The sequence below is a fragment of the Thalassophryne amazonica genome, chromosome 12 (genome assembly GCF_902500255.1).
Source record: "Thalassophryne amazonica chromosome 12, fThaAma1.1, whole genome shotgun sequence".
NCBI lineage: Eukaryota > Metazoa > Chordata > Actinopteri > Batrachoidiformes > Batrachoididae > Thalassophryne > Thalassophryne amazonica.
In genome coordinates this window covers 80,600,947-80,619,922 of record NC_047114.1, presented here as the reverse complement: position 1 = coordinate 80,619,922, position 18,976 = coordinate 80,600,947, and the positions used below count along the sequence as shown (strand labels likewise).

The window sequence follows — 18,976 nt, the reverse complement described above, 5'->3', positions numbered from 1 at the left end:
ACAGACCCCCCGCCTTTTAAAACATTTTTCTTTCCTTTGCCTTTCAGCTTCTGGGGGGGCTCCACTCCCAGACCGCCCTAATTACAACCCTCTTAACCCCCTGCCACTTTAAGCAATTTTTTTTATGTATATGTAAATTAATATTCAAAGTTTTCAGCTAGTTGACAGTAGAGCTGCACAATATGGCCAAATTATTGTACCATATGATATACGACATATGACTATAATTTCACACAAAGTCCAGCAACAGTGAAAATTAAACATTCTTAAACAGTAATAATACCACACTCATTTTGCACTCATTATAAGGTTATGATACAGTGCCCTCCAAAAGCATTGGAACACTTGGTATTTCACACATTTTAATTTGTATATGCCATTTCAAATACAAGAAATACAAAAATATAAAGAATAAAAATTTCTAAAATTATCTTCCTCAAACTCAAACTGAAAGCACATCTGTAAAACTTGATAATACCTGTAAATAATAATCAGTTTTATTGCCAATTTTCTTCAGACAAGTCAGGGGGTGGAAACAGGAAGATTTCCAAGTCACTGAATATGTCTTGGACTTTATTTACACCAGTTATGAAGAAATAGAAAAGTTTCTTTCACCAAAACATCAAATCTAGGCTTGTATCTCAGATGTACTTTCTGGCAAATTGTATTTTAACTCTCTTTTTTTTTTTACACCACTTCATCAGGAAGCTGGATTTTATATTTTTAATTAATTTATATCAAGTTGTAGAGATTTTCTCTCAGTTTGAGTTTAAGGAAGATAACTTTAGATTTATTTATCTAAAGCTGTGTCACTCAGACAGCAAAATTAAGAGGTTATTTAGTGAAAATGCAAAGAAAAGGTGACGATGCGGTGGAAAAGTGGACATGTGTTGCAGTTTGTTTATGACCCGGAGCACAAACATGAATCTGCACAGAGGGAGCGGATGGTCCCCATAAGTGGTCAAATCTCGCGATATCATACAGGGTTCAAATGAGACTGGGGGTGCCCTATTAACAATCCATATAAAGTCAGTATTTCAATCTGATAACAGTTTCTGAAAATAGTTTGTAATAAACATAATTAACATGTCAAAATTATCTCCTGTTAAAGGCGAGGGTCACGTATGGGAACCTGGTCACACTCAGAAGGCTACCATGAAGAACACACCGAGTCCTGAAAATTTTGATCAACAGTGGGGATGTGGTCAAAATAGAAAAATGTGCTGTTTTCAAGTCAATACTTTGCCCTGATTACACAAGTCCCTGCCATGATCTTGCAAGTTCCCACTAATTTCTAACAGCACACATACAAAGTAGAAGTCATTGTTCTATTCTCACACTACAAACAATCACATCATGTGCACACGCACACATGCTGCAGTCTCACTGCATATGTCCCATCAATACTGTGTTGGTGTGCTGCACTTTCCATTTGTTCTCCAAGCAACATGCACAAAAATGTCTCTCCTCCCAACATGCAGTCTCTATTATAAACACATACTGAAATATTGGTCTGGGCGTGCATGCAGACATACGGTGCACATGCTTGAAGCAAGAGTTGTGGGAGATATTTTTGGCTGCAGGTAAACAAACTGAAATGTTCTCCATGCATCCATGTCTGTGTGCACATGCACACGTTGAAGCAATCTGAATTTGTAGGAAGAGGTGGGTGAGATTTTTTGTTTTGTTTTTTGGGCTGCTGGTATGTGCCACACTTGTGCTGCATCAGTGAAGTCCCTACTGAGGTTAAGTCATTAATAGTTCCTTATTTAATTCTTACTCCATCCTGATTTGCCCACGTCCTCAACGTGCATATTTTAAACATGTCCAAAGCACGTCCTTATCCTCACGTCCTTGGGGAACACGCTGCACCCTTTGCTGTATCTCCTGGTCTCTTAAGTTGTACAGGTTCTGGATGGGTCCTCTCGAGTTGTTTGTGGACATTTTGGAAACGTGGCTAAGTGTGACAGGCATATAAATGTTTTTAGGGAAAACAAATAACTGACACACAACAGCTCTAAGCTTTCTTCCTCGGGGTTCCTGCACATCCCACGCATTCAAGTTTTAGAGCTGTTGCCATAGAAACCATTCATTCATTCATTCCCCTCTCACCCAAGAGCCATCAGCATTCTGGGTAGGTGGTGAGAAAGAGCCAATCCCCTACAAATCATCACCCATGCTTTCCTACTAGCACGTAAATCAGCCTTGCTGAAGTCACACTATATTATAATGTACAAAAATCATGGGCAGGTTCATTGTTACAGTGATATACAGTACATTACCAGAAACTGAATATTTAATCAAAATGTTTACAACATTGATCTGCAGTTTACACAAAAGAAGGATGACAATAAATCTATGCCAATATCAATTCTTTTGGTTTCACCTCTTTTGCCAGTATGGATACACAGGTAGGTTTAGCACTGCAGGGGTTTTTCTAAGGCGGGAAATAGGGGCGCCGCTCCCCCTTGTTTTGGCCGTGCTGAAAGGACGATTTTTTTAAAGCGTTTTTCCTAGCATACAGCCTTCCCCTCAGTGATCAATTATTCCTTAAATACATAACACTGATGCCAGGAAATAGCAAGCCCGTTCGTAATAATGATCATAATTTTTTCCAAAATACTAAAAATGTGGCAAAATGACAATAAGAATGTGTAAACATGTCCTATTTCCCTCTGCTGACTAGGGCTGTCACAATTATTACAATATTCGCCAATCGCGATTATTTTTTATATTCGCGATTATTTTTCATATTCGCAATTACCGTGAATTATTTATTTTATCCACAAAGCATAAAACGACTCAGGATCTGACGTCATTGTGCTGCAGCCTCGCTCACTGTTTCGCTCTCATCTTAAGGCAGGACAATAACATGGAGGCTGAGGAGCAATCGATCCTGCCGTTTGGATAAGACGGCCGATTAAAACAGTGACCGTCTTCTTCAAAAGTCGTTTAAAATGCGGAGTTTACCGAAGGAGCTGTCAGTGTGTGTGTCTGTGTGTGTGCACGCGCGCGGAGTCAAGAGACTGCGAGAGAGGGGGTTGGGGAGGGAGATTCCTGAATGGAGGCACAACACATTACAGTCTGAGAACCATCAGTGCACGCAGCGAGCGCGGAGCAGAGAGAGGATTTTAACCCGAGTGAACATGGAGCTGCCTTTACTTCTCTCTGAACTTTCTCTCCCGGTGTGATTCTGACGTTACTGTCCTGTTCACACCATGTGCGCGTCGTATACTGAATTTATGAGATCAAGAGATTAAATAAATGGTCAAATATCTTTAAAAACATATTTAAAAAATGAGAATATATGAATTAACTGAGCAAAAAAAAAAAAAAAAAAAACAACAACCCTGATGTGGAGAAGCTGTGGTGATGTTCAGACACACAGATCACAAAAAGCAGGTGAGAAGTCTGAACTTTAACAGCTGTTATTTTCCAAAGGTATTTATTTGTTCAATCTTGAGCTTAATGTAGTGTTTAAGCACAAAACGTGACTGATGAGGAGAAACCATTTCAGAAATGCAACAGAAACAACCACAAATCAGAAAACGTTGGGACCGTATGTAAAATGAAGATAAAAATAAAAATGTTACACTATTCCGAGTTTCTCCACTCACAGAAGCTGAACGTTCTTCCAGAGTTGTGTAATTATACTATGATAGTAGAACATAAAGAAGGGAAAAAAGAAAAAAAAAATAGACAATATATTCGTCAATCTCAATTATTTGTCTGACAAGGAAGGAGCTAACTAATGCTGCTAATTCTTCTAACAAAAAAACAAATCCACTACGCCGTAAGCCTTCTGGAGGCATGAAGAGCTGTTATGGTGAAGTCTGAAAAGCTGGACAAATTTCTGATGCGATTTTTCACTGCAGTGAGGAAAGCAGATAATCTGTACACGATGTCAGTGGATGGCATTACATGAGGTTAACATGAGGTTAGCAGAGCCTTCTTTTCTTTGCACTTACCACTTTCTCTTTGGATCGCAGCACACCCAACTTGCCAAAGCGCACATGGAATGGTGAGCACTGGTAGCTGCCATCTCTCTGACGGACGACCACAACATCAATACAGCCCGATAATGTGGCCTGATTAATGCCCTTGTATAGTTGTTTTACGGTTACCAGCACCTGACCTGCCAGCTGGCCCACGTAGTTCATGGTGTCTGCCTGCAAGAAGGACAAAAACAAGGTATTAAGACATTTATGGCAAACACGAATTGTTCAATAACAGTCTGCATGAAGAAAAGAAACTTAAGATTTTATGAGTCAGGCAGGTGGTGATTTATGACCCCCTTCAGATTTGTCCCAATTTTTTTTAATAGGTAGATATACGTTAGAAGCAAGTGGGGAGGGGGGTTACATTTTTAATCCTTGATTGGGTCTTCTTTTTTTTTAGGAGGTCCAGGAAATCTGGGGTCAAAATGAGCTCATATTTCCGTGTGCCCTGAGTGAGCCAAACTGATTTTTATTTGTGTTAGTCTATTGGGTATGGACCCTCCAAAAATGTGCAAATTTTGGCAGCTGACTCAGGGCGCAGCCCATAGGCGGCGCTGCAAATCGCTATGTTTTCTAATTGTGCACATTTTCACAGGGGCGGTGTGGCCTGCGCCCTTCACCAGCCAAGGTCTTTTATGCATGTGATGATAGATTAGGACCTTTTACTTTGATTTTGATGAAAATTTTGGTGGCTGGCTGAGCGCACAAGTATAAGGGGCGCTTTTTGCCACCAAAATGCAAAATGACCACTTTTTCAAACAGTGATTTCTCCTGGTGGCCAAATAGGAAGGCCACCAGGTGGCAACGACAGCCAAAATGGTTTGCCACACTGCACTCAAACTTACAGAGGCCCCTGTACCCTGTTATAGGAGCAAATTCTGCAAGTTTCATGAAAATTGGAGGAAGTTGCCAATTGACCATATTTGGCCTCTTCATGAAGTGGCCCAACAAAAATGGTGCAAAAAAAGGTCAATACCAAAACCAGCCACAAAACTATCACTGAAACTAGAGATGCTGAGAGATATGAGCCGTATTTCATCACTTTTGACTTAAGGCGCATATAGATGTTGAATTAGGTGTTGTGATTCACACTCCAGAGCAGAAGGTGGTGGTAATGCATTATTACGTTGGATGACAACACTGTAAAAAGGTGTTCTGTTTAATTTTGTCTGACTCTCTTCCAAAAACCTGTTTAATCCTGTTATTTTCATATAATTGATCAACTGATTTTTAAAATGATACGAAATACTATATTTAAATAATAATTTAAGTACACCTCTTTCCATATCCCACCTTCAAACACAGCCTCATATGACCATCCATGAGAGATCTACTTAAGTTCCCATTTTTCTATAGGAATACAAACTTCCTATGGGCACTGCACTAGTCTTTTGCAAATGTCACACAAAAAGGTTTCACCTTTAATTGCATTAAACAAAGCCATTTGTCCGTTGAGTGAAACTCGTCAGATTTACTATTGTATGCTAATGGTGTTAGCACTTTTAGCAGACGCCGGTAGTTTCACTTGATGTATGATTACAGAAAAATACACAGCTCATAAACTCCTAATTTTCACAACTAAGTAAACCATTAGGAAAACCACTGCAAAGTCTCCAAAAATATAATTTAATCAACACCCAAACAGAGGTTTGCTGGCTCAGACTCTGAGAGGGCTATGTTCAGGTGTCTTTCGTCACACTTAGAGCCACGCATGCTCCACCCCTTCATATATTAATGAGTTTGTCGTTTAGTTTCTGTGAACATGGTGCTGTATAGAACATAGCAAGACACTGGCTTCATTTTGGCTGTTCTGGATCTCTATAGAAAACCAATGGGCGACGTCATGCAAGCACCGTCCATTACACACACAACACACACACACACACACACACACACACACACACACACACACACACACACACACACACACACACACACACACACTTAATGGTAAATGGACTGCATTTATATAGCGCTTTTCCATCTGCATCAGATGGAAAAGCTCAAAGTGCTTTACAATTATGCCTCACATCCACCCATTCACACAAACACACCCACACACCAATGTCAGGGTGCTGCCATGCAAGGAGCTCACTACACACCGGGATCAATTTGGGGATTAAGGACCTTGCCCAAGGACCCAAGTGATTTTCCGGTCAGGTTGCGGTTTGAACCGAGGATCCTCTGGTCTCAAGCCCAACGCTTAATCACTAGACCATCACCTCCCCACACCTTACCACATATGCAGACAAAAAAAAAAAAAAAAAAAGCAGGTAAAAGTAGCACAGGCTGTGAAAGTCAATTCTGCATTCCACTCACGTTTACATAAGTCCATTCAGCTTCATAAGAACAGAAGCAAATAGGACTAGTACCTGTGACTGGAAGATGGTAGTACAGTACTCTGGAGCTTGTCCCTGTAGTGCAAAAGCTCCTAAAACACTAACACAAAGCAGTAACATTAGAGAAAAAGCTGAGGAGAGGCAACAAGAAAAGACAAGTGTTCCACCTCCATTAAGTCAGCTGATATCCTGTTTAAAGAGGTTTGCATCATGTTGTGGCCATTACATGTATCTGAAACTTTTACATAGAGGTGTATGCCTTAGAATCTTCATCTAATTTTTTTTGTTTCTTGGGGGGGGGGGGGGGGGGCAAATTGAGGGAATATTCACACTTCATAAAAAAAATGTTAAAAAATGTGGTAGCTCACATTGGATTAGCCAAAACATGAAAATCTGTCTGTAAATGTCAACTGTCTGGAGGAAAATCAAGCCAAGGGATATTATACCTTGTAGAATGTTTAAATTAGACAGTATTAATGTGAATTATGGAAGCAAACATTACAAATGATTTAGTGGAACTGGAATATTTGCAATCATTGCAACACAGTGAGTGTGTGTGAAAGGCTAATGCTGTCTACTTCGCAAATAAGATTTTGTTCTCTTCTAAGGTCATGGCCTACTTCACTGGAGCTTGTAAACACATTCCCCAGGTGATGTCATTGGAGTTATGCAACCTGAGGGCTCCTGACTAGCGTTGACCTTTTGTTCAGCGTCAAGCCACAAATAACAGAGGGGAGTGGAGGACTGGGGAGCTGCAGAATGAAAAACTTTGTAAAAAGCTGTCATCATTAAATAAACCATTAAATCCATGTTTCCCAAATACCTACTGCCAGAATATACATGCCACCCTCAGAAATTCTCATCTTTACAGAAAAAAGTTACACAAATTGTTTTTCAGATTTGTTTTTCTGTTTGTTTTGTGAAAACCAGAGGAAACTTATTTCTACCCAGGTTGTACCATATCTGCACACAGGCAGGATGGACGCAAGTCATCTCAGGAGCATTAAATACCTGAAGATAAATCAAAACTACAATCACAGTAGGGCTGGGCGATATGACTTAAAATTCATAACACAATATAAACTGAATCCCTTCACGGTAACGGTATATACAGCGATATAAACGTAAGTGTAAAAGTTGTAATGGAAGTGTTTCTGAATGGGTCATATAGTCCCTTTGCAAAGATAAATTTTTAAAATAAACAAATAAAAAAATAACAAAAAAAAATTAATGTTGAGCGCCTGATTCTGTCTTGTTCCACATGTATTTTTGTGCATTGGAATAATCTCATTTCGCCATTCCTGCTTGTGTTTTTGCATTTTTAAAACTCACTGAAACACAGACTGAGTCTGATGAATTTAAAAAATCACCAGACTCAGTGACTAAGCAATTGTCCCATTAAAATGGGACAATTGCTTAATTCGGTCAAGTGACTTTTACATGACTGAATTCAGTTAGGCGACTCCAGAGGGTTAAAATAGCTTATAATTTTACACTCTCACAAGGAAAAGTTTTAATCTGCCGAGGTGAAGATGGAACCTGTGACCAAAGCACTGACTGCAGCCTTTTCCAGTCATTCAGAGTCACTGAGGAAGATACAATGACATCATCAACAAGCATTACCGCAATTGGTCGGTGGAGTCTAAATCTCCACCATCAGCCAAATTTATACCGTGAACCGAATAGATCATTTATATCGCCCACCCCTAAATCACAGTGACACAGGAAAAAAAGCACCTGTGAAATCAATGTCAGACATGAACACGTTCCAGCGGTTTAGTAGATCTCAGCTTAAATTCCCACTACTTCCACAGCAGAAACCAGTTACAGACTTGAGCGGAACGTGCATCACCATCATTCCAGGTGGTTAATATGGACATACCCTATTATAGAATGTGTGCAAGACCACATACAGACCATGTGCTAACTCTGGCCTGGAAACATGATATTGATGCACAATCCTTAACCACACCTCATCAGATTGCTGCAGCCTGGCCACGCTGAGTCCTCAGACCAGACATACCACTCAGCAAAGGTTGGTAGAAATCCCCCCCCCCCCCCCCCCCCACCCAGGGCTCAGGACTGCGCAAGGAAACACAGAACACACAATTTGTCCTTAACTCCTGACATTTCACAATGATTCTTTTCGTGTATGGACCCTGATATGCGACGAGACTGCACTGGGCTGTCACCAGCTGCGGGCAAAGTGGCACCGCCAGTGCCTGTCTGCTTTAAACATGCTCTGTTCACATGAACGCACAGCTGCTTTGATGTCACTGCAACTCTGCACTGACATTTGTGCAATTATTACTTTTAAAATCAAGTCATTGTGACACCACGGGTGTTTCAAAGGATTCTAAATGAACTGTGAATATAGATCGATGTGACAGGTGATTGATACCAGATGACGCATTGAAAATTATGGAGTTCCAAAAAGTCCAATATAAACTGGAACACTTCTTAGTGCAGAAGAGTAACATTCAGACCTTATTTCCCATTCCTCAATTCTTTCAGTGCCGATACTCATCTGTGTGGCCCATACTCCAGAGTGATGGCAAGTCAATTCAGAGCCGAATGAACGCTGATCAACTCCACCACCACTAGGGATGGGTATCGAGAACCGGTTTCTTTCGGGTATCGTTAGAAATGATTCGATCCACCGACATCAATAACCTTTTACTTAACGATTCCCATATCGGGCCTTCAGAGTGGCTGTTGTTTTGGGTGTATTTGTCAGGAAAATTATAATTTCTCTACATTGATTACAGACCCTTCAGCAGGTTTGTAATCAACTTTTCTGCAGCGCGGCTTTGCTTTGAACCTTGAACCATTCGAAGCAGTGCTTCAATCACTGCTTCATTGGTTATTTTTTTCTTTCACTTTCCCCGGTTAAAACCCTAAAGAGCATATGGCTGTGAGTATTATTTACCTTTTTATGTTAAACTGACCTGTTATGGTCTTCTGAAACAGTTGATAAATGTACTTTATAACTTAAAAACGGGACCGATGCTAACACATTAGCATGTCTATGGCATTTTCAATGTTAAAATTAGCATTAAGCAGTTGCAGCTGTCAAGCGTTTGCTGTCGTAAAGAGTCAAATGTATTATAGATTGCAATATTTTTTAAATTATTTTGTTTATATATTAATAATAATAGCAAGCACAACAATAATAGTAATAATAACTAATCTAATGATTATATACAATTTTAGAGAAAGAGACAAAAAGAACCTGAATAAAACAACAGAAAATACAAAACTAACAATGAACATACATAAATAAATAAATACATACATACGTACAGAAATAATAAGTGTTTCTTGTGAACACCTAGTGACTCTCACATCCACCACTTCATCCCTGTCTTATTTAAGTTTAATGACAGTTTGTTTTGGTCAAACCATATTTCAATGTGTTAATTTCTTCAGTGATTTCCTCCAGAACTATCTGCCAAACTAGAAAACTGCTGCATCCTAGAAAGAGCAGATTACTACTGGAATGAGTTTGAATAAGGAAAGATTTTTTTTTCCCCCCCTCACTAAATGGTTGCTGCACTCACTGCAGTTTATTATCTAGAATAGTCCCAGATTGCATTTCAGAGCTTCTAGAATTCAAACATTTTCGTACATGTGGTGTTGGGGGGTAATTTTGGGTTTCAGCTTTTTTTGCTTTTCACCACTTGCATCCCTGAATATGTGAAATCGTGAGTCACTTTTGTGCGGATTAAAGTTACTAACTGGGACTCCTGTCTTGTTGCGAGAAAGAAATGAGAATTGTCCTCCGTTATGTTCACACAGCTCCAAGCGCTGTGCAGCTCTCTGCCTAGTCAAGTTAGAATGATAGAATCCAGTCTGAATTAATAACTTCAAAGCGAAACACCATTTTGTTATTTTTATGTCCAGACATCAAGGATACAGTGACCAATTTCATATTTATTTACTTTAAGACTCAATGAAATACATAGAAAACCTGTAAAGCCTACTTTTAGTACAAAATTCACAAGAGGTATCGATAAGGGAATCGATAAGGAATCGGATCAATAAGCAGAATAGATAATGGCATCGATATCAATAAAATCTTATCAATACCCATCCCTAACCACCACAGGTCATTACTCCTCCAATCTAGGAAGCCAAACCCCACAAAGGCTCCATTTTGCTGATGCACCTTAAATAATTACAAATGAGTGCCTCTAACATATTCTGACCTCCAGGTTGGATTACTTGTGCTAATGTCAGGGCAATGTAAAGAGTCTTGAAATAACATGAACGAGTACTGTCAAGTATTAATTACGCAACGTCTATATCACACTGGAACTGATATGGACAGTCTGAAAATAGGCAAGCAATAGTAATCACAGAGATAATGGCCACCGCATTGTTTTTGAACTGTGCAATAGGCTACCTCCTTCACCTTCGTTCTAACAACAGCCTATTCTACAGGAACAAATTCAAACACTTTACATCATAACTGCCACAAACGTTTGCCAAGTAACACTTAACACATCAATGCATCTCAAAGAGATTACACTGGTCCAAAAAAAAGTTCTTGCATAGACTTTGAGAACTGATTTAGGGTAATTTTGGGGCATTGAATCCGAATCTGAGCTCAGATTTCCTCTATATCACATTTTTTTGCAATCTGCATGTTCAGTGTTGATGGATTAAGTTGCTCATTTACTCACAAGTTTGACGCCACTAATCATGCATAAAAGCAGCTTCAAAAGCATAGTTTTTAAACCAGGTTTGTGAAATGTGAACAAGAGCCGCAATATCGTTTATGGCGCCGAAGAGGTGTGCGAGACTGCAGCTTTTGTTTCAATGTTTAATACGAGAAATATGTTTTCATATCTCAAAAACGTGATGTAATTTGCAAAAACTAACACCAGATTCAGATTCAGCGCACCCAAATTACTCAAAATCCGTTGAAAAAGTCCATGCAAGAAAAATTGTACAGACCAGTGTAATCATCCATATTTCTCCATGATCATCTGCAAAAGAGAATGACAAACACTGTCAAAACATCAACAAGCTCCAAGCTGTGACTGACTGATCACTGACTCACCAACGACCAAGAAGACCTCAGAGGTGAGGAGTCATCTTGTTCACTGTTTTCCGTGTTCTCCTCCGTATTGCTTCCTGTGGAATCCTTATTCCCCCAAGAACGCCGTCTCTTCATTACTGTGGGGCAGGTCTTTACTTTGTCCACTTTATGATAGTCCACGGGGAGCAATGTTTTCCTCTCTCAGGAAATAATGACCATCTTCCACTCATCCTGTACACAATTTCAGATATGTACTACCAAGCCACCCTATGAATATACTACAAACCAATCCCAGAAGGTAAACAACAATACTCTGCTGACACCAATAGCAATTATGCAAGTCATAAATTTTTGTGATCTTTCTTCTGAGCAATTCCCTGCAGGACCTTGTACAGCATTTATCCAGTCAGCTGACATGATACGGAGACTTCAGCCAATGGGACAAGACCTTTAAGGTGGCGTTGTACAGCTGATAAGGAAAGGATATATGTTTTCTCTTGATAAGAGTCACATGGACTGTACAGTACGATGGGTACCAAGTCATGTTTTTGTAATTGACTAAGCAAAGGTGGATTCAGGTGACATTCATCTGCCGTAAGAACGAACCAATGAGCTATTCTGTTGTCTGGACTTCAACATGTAGATTTTTTTTTTCTTTTTCAAGACTTATCATTTTGAGTTTTTAATACCTTGGGATGTTGTCATAAAACTACAGCTTCAAGCAGTGTATAATCAAATGACTGTGTACTTGACAGGATAACGTACCAATTAATTTAGTAAAATTAACACTTTTAGTATAAGTTGCATAACCAAGCCAAAATACACTGTGTGGGGACACTTGACACCAATAATCATAAGCCTGCATGTTTGTGTGTCACTCGCATCTCAAAAAATGAAATAAAAAATAAAAACCCTGACTTTAAAATGTTACACAAATCATGCTGACACAATGACCTACTAAGCAAACAGCTATTATTATCGTCATCATCCATGGCCATATCTTGGGTTTCATATGTGAAGCAATATCCCTGATGGACGTATACCATGTACATGGCATGCAAACCCGCCATACAGGTTTGCATGCCTTAGATTTCTATGTTCTTATACATACGAGGGCTGTCCATAAAGTATAGGTCCTTTTTATTTTTTCAAAAACTATATGGATTTCATTCATATGTTTTTACGTGAGACATGCATGAACCCTCGTGCGCATGCGTGAGTTTTTCCACGCCTGTCGGTGACGTCATTCGCCTGTGAGCACTCCTTGTGGGAGGAGTCGTCCAGCCCCTCGTCGGAATTCCTTTGTCTGAGAAGTTGCTGAGAGACTGCCGCTTTGTTGATGTTTGTTCGAAAAATTAAGCTGGTTTTCAGTGAAAATTTTAACGGCTGATGAGAGATTTTGAGGTGATACTGTCGCTTTAAGGACTTCCCACAGTGCAAGACGTCGCACAGCGCTCTCAGGCGCCGTCATCAGCCTGTTTCAAGCTGAAAACCTCCACATTTCAGGCTCTATTGATCCAGGACGTCGTGAGAGAACAGAGACGTTTCAGAAGAAGTCGGTTTCAGCATTTTATCCGGATATTCCACTGTTAAAGGAGATTTTTTTTAATGAAAGACGTGCGGACGGGTCCGCGCGTCAGCTCGCAGCCGCCGCGACGCTCCGCCACAGGAAAAACACCTCTGTTGGAAGCCTTAAGGACAAGTTGGAACATGTCCAGCTGTTAAACAATTTCTCATATACTCACTGAAAGCCATCAAAAGCCGCCTGGATTTTACAAATGGTTATCAACACGGAGGTGTTTTTCCTGTGCCGGCTGCGTCCCGACGCGCGAACCCGTCCGCACGTCTTTCATTAAAAAAATCTCCTTTAACAGTGGAATATCCGGATAAAATGCTGAAACCGACTTCTTCTGAAACTTCTCTGTTCTCTCACGACGTCCTGGATCAATAGAGCCTGAAATGTGGAGGTTTTCAGCTTGAAACAGGCTGACGACGGCGCCTGAAAGCGCTGCGCGATGTCTCGCACTGTGGGAAGTCCTTAAAGCGACAGTATCACCTCAAAATCTCTCATCAGCCGTTAAAATTTTCACTGAAAACCAGCTTAATTTTTCGAACCATGTCCACTTCGATGTGTCTCACAGGTTTAGAAAAAATTTTGATCAAACAAAGCGCCAGTCTCTCAGCAACTTCTCAGACAAAGGAATTCCGACGAGGGGCTGGACGACTCCTCCCACAAGGAGTGCTCACAGGCGAATGACGTCACCGACAGGCGTGGAAAAACTCACGCATGCGCATGAGGGTTCAAGCATGTCTGACATAAAAACATATGAATGAAATCCATATAGTTTTTGAAAAAAATAAAAAGGACCTATACTTTATGGACAGACCTCGTATTTGGTAGCTTGGTTGTTGTATACAATTGGCTTGGTAACACAGAATTTTGTCTTACCTTCTGTGTTTTAACAATGCTTTTACTCTGTTAAGATGATGGTTTTCTTCCATCAACACACAAATGCAGTGTGACAGTCTGTTTGCAAAGCATTTAGCTGCCATGCATCACATAGTGAAGCATAAACATTGCCATTTCATTGCTAGCATTCACTCATAACACAAGAAGTAGGTCATGCCAGATCAGAGTTTCCCTGAATAACTCATTGACAGTCCAACAATACCCAAGAATCCAGCAGAGACATACTCTCAAAGACTGAAACAGTCACTTAAAAATTTGGACTAATGTCTTTTCTCTACCGTTTTCAAAGTTCTGTGTAATCCTGCCTGAGCACCTTCAAATAATACAGTGCTTTGGACAACATAAATTCACCGGACACTTTATACTACACAACACAAATAGCTCATCAACCAATCACACGACAGCAATTCAAAGCATTTAGGCATCTAGACATGGTGATGACAACTTGCTGAAGTTCAAACCGAGCATCACAATAGGGAAAAAGGGATTTATTTAAGTGACTGAGTGTGGCATCGTTGTTGGTGCTAGACAGGCCAGTCCGAGTATTTCAGAAACTATTGATCTACGGGGATTTTCACACACAACCATTTCTAAGGTTTACAGAGAAGGCCAAGTGGTTAATGCGCTTGGTTTCAGTTCAGAAGGTTCTGGGTTCAAATCCCACCCCTGCCACATTTCTCCATGTAATGTGGAGTTGCGTCAGGAAGGGCATCCGGCGTAAAACTTGTGCCAATTCAACATGCAGATCGACCTTGGACTTGCTGTGGCGACCCCAAGTGCAAACAAGGGAGCAGCCGAAGGGACTTACTTTACAGAGAATGATCCAAAAAAAGAAGAAATCCAATGAGTGGCAGTTGTGTAGACAAAAACACCTTGTTGATGTCAGAACTCAGAGGAGAATGGGCAGACTGGCTGAACTGTCGACTGCGTGATGCCATCATGTCAATATGGACCAACATCTTGTTGAATCTATGCCATGAAGAATTAAAGCAGTTCTGAAGACCCAAGTGGGTACAACATGGTATTAGCGAGGTATACCTTATAAAGTGACCGGTCAGTGACCGCAACACAATCATTTCTCTGTAAGTCATTATAAAACGGCACAAAATTACCTAATTTAAAACAGCTTTACAATATTACTTTTAATTATAGACAGATATATCACAAATGCATTAATCTGCATAAATAATGTTCTCATTTCTAAGGTGTTTCAGGGATGTCTTAAGGTTTTAGGATTCGGAGTGGCTATACGCCCAACTGTTGGTTGGTTGGAAACCATTCGTAAGATTCAGACGGCTTTCGGTGGCTTTTCAGTCGAGTGAGTATCCGAGAAATTGTTTAACAGCTGGGCATGTTCCAACTTGTCCTGTGAGACTTCCAACACGGAGGTGTTGTTTGTCCCACGCTTTCATTACAAAATCTCCTTTAACAGTGGAATGTGCCGATAAAGTGTTGATCCCGACCTCTTCTGAAACTTCTCTGCTAGTCACACGACATCCTGCATCAACAGAGCCTTAAATTTGGAAGTGATCTGCTCGTTCCAGCCTGTCGATGGCCACTCGGGGCGCGGTGCGCCCTCCGCCACCGTGGGCCGTTTTTAATCCAGTTTTAATGGTCCTTAATCCATGTGATACCGATAGAATCTTCACCGAAAGCCATCTGAATCTTCCAAATGGTTTCCATCTGGCTGTCTGGCAGAGTTTCTGAAAAAAATTTTCATGGAACAAAGAGGCAGTCGCTCCGCCATTCCTAAACAATAAAAATCCGACAAGGGGGGTGGACCAGTGCTCACTCAAAGCCTGCCCACTGGCGAGTGACGCAACCGACAGGCGTGAAAAACTGACGCATGCGCACGAAGGTTCAAGCTTGTCTGATGCAAGCGCACATGATTCAAATCCATATAGTTTTGGAAAAAATAAAAAGGTTGGATACTTTTCTAACAGACCTTGTATACACTAAACACTGAATAAATCACAGTAATAAAAAGTGCAAATGAAATGCGCAATAAGAAAAAAAAAAAAAAGAATGTCCTGTCCGCAGACTGAAGATTTCACAGAGCGCCTGGGCTTATGGTTTGGCAAAGCTCCAAAACTTAATAATGTGAAAAAATAAATAATTACCTGGGAAAACAGAGAGGGAATATCCTAAACTTAACCCCTTAACACCTGTTGTCGCATATATGCTACAATATTTAACTCAAATATGAAACATACCAAATTGACCAGTATGCCTATTGTCGCAAATTTGCAACATACCATTATTATTAATATAACAAAGTCATTACCAAAATATCAAAATTACTATTTATTTTTTGTGCAAGTGAAATTAATAATCTCAACATTATTTACTATCTACTTAAGGACAAAAACACACACAAAACATTTTTTATACAGCTATATAAATTCAGGTGTTAAGGGGTTAAAAATCTGCATGATGGCACAGCGACATTGTGCCATTGCTTAGGGAGAGCCTGCCACTACTGATATTGTTTAAAAACACAAAACTACTCCAAAATAATCGATAGAATACTCGATTCCATAAATATTCGATAGCTGCAGCCCTAATTCAATGTATGACTTATCTGCCCAACGGTTGGGCAAATATCTTTTGCCTTTAGGATCCACCCCACGAAACAGCTCTGGATTCATATCTCATTAAGGTAGTACTATAAACAGTGTAACAAACATTATGTGATGATGACAGTTGTGGTCACCAGTTGATGTGGCTGTGTTGTTCTGGCAAAAAAAGAAAATTCTTTAGACCCATTGACTGAAATCTGCAGTCCCCAACTATGTAAACATCTTGAATTCTGGGAAACTGGAGTTTCTTCATTGTAAGCTGACCTTATATGAATCATAATAATCCCCAAAATAAAAAGAAAGAAAAACAGACCTACCACACAGCACTCGACTGGGGCTGTGTGCCACAAAGAGAACGAGAAAATTACAAGTCAACAGTGGAAGGAGGTGGTGTGATGATTAGGCAGGATTTAAAACGGCCAACAACAAAAATCTCTACATAATGCGCACTCATGCATTGTATTAGGGTCCAAGCATCCCAATTACAGCCATTAACCACTGTATCACATTTTAACAACATGAAAGCAAATTAAAAGAACAGAAACCAAAAGTACAACTTGCTTTTGAGTTTCCTGCTATGTGGCGTTTTCAACTACATTAAAACGAGGCCATTAAACGTTGCAGCAGAAGAGTAACGGAAAAATAAATGAATGGATTCGGTGCTAAGCTAGCTTTGACGTACCCGTTAGCGCTGTTAATGGCGTGACAACGACGAATGACTTTCTGGTTTCAGCATAATGTTGCTACAACGACAAATTCGTTAATACATAAGCAAAACCCAGCAGGCTCTGTCTCTCGAGCTGAAGCAAAAGCCAAGAGACGTTAGCCAACCAGCAGCTAATATTAGCCGAGGGTATAATCTGAAGAAAATAAACTTTCTCTCACAACCAGCGGTCAATTATTGAAATGGAATTAGACCATTCTGTCGCTTACCCTGTCGCTTTTACCCTTCTGCTCCTTCAGCGGCAAGCCGACGATAGCAATGTTGTTTGTTTCAGCGCGTCACCATATTAATGGCTGTGAAAGACCTCCAGTTTTTGCGGACCACCGCGACTGTGCTGTGGCGACTACGAAAGTACGAAAACCACGACGACACCGCTGCTGCACGTCACAGTGTTACTGCTAATTCTGAGACCCGTCACATTCTGTGGCCTGATTTTGTTAACCGGAAACAAGCAGGAGAGGGGGCGGAAGTACCAAGAGAAACAGACACCTACTACCATTTTGGCAAATGTAATGAAGACTTTTGTTGTTATTTTATTTATTTATTTTAATTGTGCTTTTAAGAGATTATTTTTAATTTCATTGTCATGCACAGTATTTTTTTGGTGTCATGTACAATGATAATAATAAATTCTATTCTATTCTATTCTATTATGACCTTCTGAAGCTATAAAATACAGCATGAACATTTACAGTTGGCATTTAGCTGAAATAAAAAATTTGATTGTCACAGAGTTCAGCTCTACTTGTTCCAAACAAGTACAAACATAGGATTAATGGAGTCACAATTTAATTTTTTTTTCAATTTATTTTCATTTATATAGCACCAAATCACAACAGAGTTGCCTCAAGGTGCTTCACACAAGTAAGGTCTAACCCCCAGAGCAGCAGTGGTAAGGAAAAACTCCCTCTGAGGAAGAAACCTCAAGCAGACCAGACTCAAAGGGGTGACCATCTGACACAACACAGAACACAAATTACAGAACAATTTACAAAACAAATATACAAGAAATGCGGTTGGTGCACAGGACAGGAGGGTCTCCAGCACAAATACCACACCCATCTCTGAATGGAGCTGCACCTTAAACAGAAAGAAAAAACAGAATCAGGCATCAGAAAAACAAGAAATACAGTATAATTTGCCAGCATTAAACAACAAGAAAAACAGGAAATACTAAGGTGATGACCAGCCACTAGCCCTAAACAAGGACCATGACATTAAATAATAAAAACTACTAGACCTACACTGACTGCACAGTGATTCAATTCTATTTATTTTAAAGCACCAAATCACAACAATGTTGCCTCAAGGTACTTCACATGAGTAAGGTCAAACACCGTCACACCGTGACAATTTAGCCAACCACATTAAAAATGCTGGCATATGCTGGAGTACGTATAATAAGTTATGGGTTAGTTTTGTATAACTTAAGAGCGCATTGAAGCACACTGATATACGTGGTAATACGCAAGTATCTCGAAAAATTTTGGGCATGCACAATATTTGCAACGTATGCCAGCGTATGACATATGTTCTGCATATGCGGGACATAGGTTGGAGGTGAGTTACGAGATTTTGACACGTTTCATGTAAGTTACTCATAAGTCGAAATACATCCATTGATGCTGTCCATTGATTGTCTCAAAACTGCAGTCCTCATGCAAACAGACTGTTTCAAATATTAAAAACATACACATGGGGTAAAGTCTTAATCTTACCTGTTCGTTTCAGTCAGATTCATCATCACAGCCTCATGAAAACATATCCACACAAAGCATCCTGATTTTGGAAAACGACATCTGAAAATACTTTAATTCCTTGT

The 18,976-nt window shown here is 40.0% G+C and overlaps 1 protein-coding gene across 1 annotated transcript in view; it reads right to left on the bottom strand.

The window, feature by feature from the left end:
• LOC117522215 (phosphatidate phosphatase LPIN2-like) overlaps window positions 1–11,612 on the bottom strand; it is a 30,440-nt gene extending 18,828 nt beyond the window's left edge. Inside the window, 2 exon segments of the mRNA XM_034183606.1 lie at window positions 3,969–4,169; window positions 11,403–11,612. Coding sequence (XP_034039497.1) covers window positions 3,969–4,169; window positions 11,403–11,516 — 315 coding nt within the window. The 5' untranslated portion in view covers window positions 11,517–11,612.
• Between the last annotated feature and the right edge of the window lie 7,364 nt (window positions 11,613–18,976).